General features: G+C 36.6%; 1 protein-coding gene across 1 annotated transcript in view; it reads right to left on the reverse strand.

The window, feature by feature from the left end:
• The window catches only part of Stpg2 (sperm tail PG-rich repeat containing 2), a 1,012,587-nt gene that overhangs the window by 957,551 nt on the left and 49,036 nt on the right, over positions 1-6,000 (reverse strand). Inside the window, exons 7-8 of the mRNA XM_050121746.1 lie at positions 4,146-4,253; positions 1,383-1,539 (exon numbers count right to left, since the gene is read on the reverse strand). Coding sequence (XP_049977703.1) covers positions 1,383-1,539; positions 4,146-4,253 — 265 coding nt within the window. The remainder of the gene's footprint in view (positions 1-1,382; positions 1,540-4,145; positions 4,254-6,000) is intronic.

The raw sequence follows: 6,000 nt of genomic DNA on the forward strand, positions 1-6,000 counted from the left end.
TGGACTCTTTGATGGAGTTAAGAATAGTTAGCTATAGTTATAGTTTTCCTTAGTTATGATATAGATTATTGTAATTTTTACTTGATAACTGTTTTGTTATATGTAATTTTGCGATGTTAAGTTAAAGCCTTTCTTTTTTTGTTTAAACAGAAAAAGGGGAAGTGATGTGGGAGTGTCATATATCAATCTGTTGATTTCATTGGTTAATTAAAGAAACTGCTTGGCCCTCATTGGTTAGACATTGTTGGGAGGAGCAAACAGAATAGGATTCTGGGCGGAAGAGGAAGTGAGGTCAGACTCTGCTCTGCTCCTGGAGAGACGCCATGCTCAGCTCTCCCGGGTAGACCCAAGAGCTCTGCTCTCTGGAGCAGAGACACCACGATGGACTTTGGCTAGAATCTTCCCGGTAAGCGCACCTTGGGATGCTTACACACATCATTAGAAATGGGCTAGTCCAGATGCGAGAATTGGCCTGTAAGGGCTAGAGTTCATGGGTCAAGCAGTTCTTTAAATGAATACAGTTTGTGTGTTGTTATTTCGGGCATGAGCTAGCCGAGCGGCCGGGGTGTTGGGGACGCAGCCCCGCCGCCGCTTCTTATTTCAACAAGCCAGTTTATAATAAATGTAGGCCTCTGTGTGGTTTTTTGGGGGACTGAATGTCTACAGGACTGGGTAGGGCAGAATCTTCTATCATCCCTCTGAATAGTTCGATTTTTCTTCAAGCAAAGTCTGTTTGGGTGAGTAGATACCCATCAGAGAAATATGACATACTTGAATGAGTACTTCAAATTATGCATGTTCTATTGAATTGACTCTGTTACTTGACCTCACTAAAACTTCACTATATACTGATTTGTCTGCTTACCATATAGTCAATAGTCAGATTTATTACTTTAATTAATACCAACAAACATAGAACTTTAATAAATTGAATTTTCTCATGTATCCATAGAATGATATATTATTTGTGTTTTAATAAAAAAAATCTTGCCTGAAGATCAGTGCAAAGTAGTCATGCTAGTCATCCACACAGGCCAAGCAGTAGTTGTACAAACCTTTAATTCCAGCACCTACACTAGTTAACCATAAGGGCCAGGTGATGGTAGTACATGCCTTTAATCCCTGCACTAGAGAAGAATATAAAACAAGAGGAGACAGGTCATGAGCTAAGTCCTAATCTGAGGATTCATGGAGGCAGGATTGTCCATTTTCAGTCTGAGGTAGAGGCAAGAGCCAGCGGCTGGCTGCTTTGCTTTTCTGATCTTCAGGTTGAACCCCAATATCTGTCTCTGGGTTTTTATTTATTCATGCTACATATCTACATATCCATCTTGTGAGGACAAGAAGTTGCATGCAGTTAGAGTGGAAGAGTAACAGCAAACCTGGCATTTCCTGTGCCGTGCAGTCCTCTATGAATCGGGCAGCACTTTGCCCAAATGGAGACTTGTGTCCTGATCTTTTCTTTGAGCACTTAAAAGCAGTTCGTGTTTCATTATATGTGCCAGGAGCTGGGGTACTTGATTTGATAGACGCAAATCTCTAGGAAAATGAAAAGAAGGAGGAGGAGGAGGAGGAGGAAGAAAAAGAAGAAGACAATAAAGATGAGTTAAGATCTTTTGAAATGTAATATACTTACATGGCTTTTGGTAAAGGCTCTTACATACTAATACTATTATGCGCGCATGTGCCTCACTTCCTTAAGAAAGAAATAGTGTTGAGATGAGATTCTAGATCTAGATGACACGATATGGACAATTTTCACTTCTAAATACTCTTCACCCAATAAACTGTATGACCTAACATGATTTGTGTGATAGATTTGTGTGTGCATATATGTGAGGGGTCTATGTGTGTGCATGTGTGCGTGCATGCGTGTGTGTGTGTGTGTGTGTGTGTGTGTGTGTGTGTACAAATGTCTGCATAGGGGAGCCGAGGTCAAGTCAGAAGTCTTCAGCTGCTCCTCCACCTTAAATACAGAGTCTTTCATGAACATGGAACTCACTTGTTGGGTAGACTGGCTGGCCAGAAAACCCCAAAAATCCTCTTGTATTTACCTTCCAATACTGATGTAGTCAAATACCGGCTACCTGGAGCATTTCTACCTTCTAGCCCCTATGCTATGGTAAATAAAATAATTGCCCACGTGTTCCCATTTGCTTTTGCTTTTAGAAAGATTTTTTAACTCTTTCTATTCCTCTTGATTTTTACCACTTGTGAATAAATGAAACACTGCCATGCTTCCAAAAGACAAACCACACTTTATTAAAAGCTTCAAAGAAGTACTCATTGATGCCTCTCATTTTCTCTCTACATCTATGTGATCTTGCCTGTGTTGTGGGTAGCAGTTCCCAATGAATAACATTTTCTTATTCCATGGTGGAAATTCATCCATAGGGTGGTGAATTTCATAGTACTGGTATAATATCAACCAACTTGCACAGGTCTAGGAACCACCAAAGCTCTCGGAAGTTGATATGAGTGCACTGCATCTGAGAGCCATCCAGTTGCTTGCCATCCTTTCCAGAGAGCCTACGACATTGCTCTCCAGCTCATCCGGTGTGTGTTTATAAAACCAAGCAGTCGTGTGCATGTTTTCCTTTTGTCCTTCTTTCTTATACATAATTGCAGTGGATCAAATGTCTGCATTCTGTAATAATAACAATAATTAAGGCCAACTAAGGGCCTCTAAGAGGAACAAGGGAAGGACAGGTTGGCTCCTGGGTATGTCAATTTTTAAAATATGATGAGTAATTCTAAAGTGCTTCCAGAATTTTCAACCATGGTTACAAAAAAAATAACTGCATTTTGTAAAGTATTATGTGAAAACATGAGGAGATTCATTGCATTTTGGTAAAATACTGGACCCTTCCTGAAATATGTCTAAAATTTCCCAGAGGCATAACCATATTTACTCCTAAAAAGCAGAGAATCTGACCCTAAGTCTACCTTCTTAGTTGAATTATTTCTTTTTCTATTGTTGTAATTAATGTATCTTTTCATAAGGAACTAAACATACTACCTCTATCAGGCAATCATGTTCGGTTTTATTAAATCCTCTGTGTCTTCTGCCATTATTCTGTTTTTTTTTACTATCATCCATTTGAACAAAATTATTTTTTTTCTTTTCCATTCATAAAATATAATTTAAATGATTGGTAACAAATGACATAAAATTAGAACTTTATATATTAAATGAATGAAAGTTGTATAAAAGCTAGAAAGTAGTTATAAACTGTATTTTTAAAAATCAAGGGCATACGCACATTCACACACACACACACACACACTGTCCTTTTATGCAGTTCCTTAAGTACTATTAAGTTGCTCAAGACTAAAATCTAATATTCACTCTTGAGCCTCTTCAGTCCCTCAATACAACATCTAACTCGTTAAAGTGTAATCTTAATTATATCTATAAAATATATCTTTAATCTATCTACCTGTCTCCAAGGAGGAGATCTTAAATATAGTGAAAGCAAAGTGGTTGTCTATAGTCACCTGAAAGTTAATAACTTTCCCAAGTTAAATAAAATAATCAGAGCTACATATAAAACAAGCAGATAAATTTCACGACCACCTTATCTGATGGCTGCAACATCATAAATGTTTATCGTTCTCTCAATTTTCTTGCTCTAGAAATACATAAACACCTTTTAGTATTTTAGGATGTTCCTTGAATTATGGGAAGCAGCTATTCTGACTGCAGCATCACTGGTAAAGGTCCCGTGGCAGTTACACATACGATCAATGGCAGGTATGACAGAACACCAGTCTCCAAAATTCATATATTTCCACATGGGCTACACTTAATACTCCATGCATGCAACTGGCAAAATACATATTAGGATTCAGAATAAAATTGCTATTTCATCTGAACTGAATGTTCACATATTCAAATCTTATTAATAGGAAATATTTAACAGATATTCCCAGTTGAAATATTCATCTATGTATTATTGTTATTACTCAGTCTCATTTTACGAAAGTCTACCTACAACTTTGCGGTTTTGCTCAGGTCATGCCCATTTCTAATTTGCTGTACGTCATTTTCCTTTTTATAATTTCCTTAGACACCTTTGGATTTATTACCAGACTCACATCATGCCTATTACACTATGTAGATGAAAATGGCTGTACATCATTACCTCGGATTCAGAAAGGAAAACGGAAGATGCATCATTTGCATTTGCTGTGATACTCTGTGTCTTCTCAAATTGACTTTTAATTTCATACTTTCCAGGTCCTGGTACTCCCTAAGTTACAGAAAGAAAGAAATATATTAAGAAAGGATTTTCTTTCTACAATATCTAAGAAAAGACTGGATAATTCTTATAGGCTATTACCAAAGCCTATCATTAAGAGGAAAGCAGGGGGGGAACTTCCTAACAGCAGAAAAAAGAAAAATAAATAAATAAATAAATGTCCTGGGCAAAGCTTCATTTAGTGCTGAAAGCATACTACCTGAAACTTTGCTGCCCTCTACTGATAAAGTCCAAAATATTCCTCATTTTTCACATGACAAACTATAAAAAGAAAGAAAGAAATATGATTTAAATTGTCCTTTCATTTCGAGGTCTAGAGCTAGCCTTTCTTCTTAAGAGTGTGTCTGGTCTGGAGTGGAGTTGAGGAGCTCCTCCTTATCATGGGCACAGGCTTCAGCACAAAGCAACAACAGCAAGAAAAATTCACTGTCTTCTCAAACTTCCATTACTCAATATCCAAACAAATGGGCAACAGGAAATAATTTATTTCAAACACAAATGCTTAATGCAAAAAAACTAAACTTTCACTTGAGTACTTGAATAAATAAAAATTAATCTTATTAATCACAGAGTTCCTTATTATTGTAAGACAAGATAAAATAGATGATAGAAAGTAATAGACAGAGAGATAGATGACTGATGATAGATAGATAGATAGATAGATAGATAGATAGATAGATAGATAGATGATAGATAGATAGACGATAAATGAAACACAATAGATAGATAGATGATAGACAAATAAATACTCATTAGTAAATACCTTATTACCTTGATACAGTATAGTTGGTGATAGAAATAAGTAAACAAAGTTAAATTCACATATTTTCATATATCTCTCATATGGTTTTCCACAGCTAAAGAATTTCTCACTGAAAGACTGTGAAATACAACCATCCTGGCATGACAGAACCAATTCAATCATAATATTACAGATGACAGCAGATGTGACTACTTCCAGTGATCTTACACAAGACTAGGATTGTCAAGAGTCAATCACAGATCAACAAAGAGCTCATAGGACTTCACCCTTCACTACTGAGCTATTAACAAATAGATACTGAGGAGAGGTAGACATCAATTCAGTCACTCAACCACTAATGCATCACACGCCCATATTCAAGTCTAAACACATGGCCACATAGATAACTCTAGTTAAACTCAGCAAGTTAGAAAATAGAAAATAAAAACAAATCTTAGTACTTGGGAGGCAGACACAAGTGGATGGCTGTGAAGTCAAGACAAACCTAGATTATCTAGCTAGCTCCAGACCAGCCAGGGCTCCATGATGAAACTCTGTCGCCAAAAATCAAAAAAAAATAAAATAAAATAAAATAAAATAAAATAAAATAAAAATTTGTTACTTGGAAAAAAGTTTTGTGGTGGGAGTTACATCGGAACTCCCTACCAGAAGAGAAAAATATTCACCAACCTTACTCCAGCAAAGTAGCGGGATACAATATTTATACACAAAAATCAGTATCCTTCTTATATACAAAAGACAAATCAACTGAGAAATATATTAGGGAAACAGTACCTTTCATAATACCTAAAAACAAATAAAGTATCTTTGGGTACTTAACCAAGCATAAGAAAAACTTGTGCCTTTAATCCCAGCACTCGGGAGGCAGAGGCAGGCAGATCTCTGTGAGTTTGAGACCAGCCTGGTCTACAGAGCTAGTTCCAGGACAGGCTCCAAAGCCACAGAGAAACCCTGTCTTGAAAAAAAAAAAAAAAA

This window comes from Alexandromys fortis, unplaced genomic scaffold (assembly GCF_014885135.2).
Source record: "Alexandromys fortis isolate MF-2015 unplaced genomic scaffold, M_Fortis_MF-2015_v1.1 scaffold_196, whole genome shotgun sequence".
NCBI classification, from domain to species: domain Eukaryota; kingdom Metazoa; phylum Chordata; class Mammalia; order Rodentia; family Cricetidae; genus Alexandromys; species Alexandromys fortis.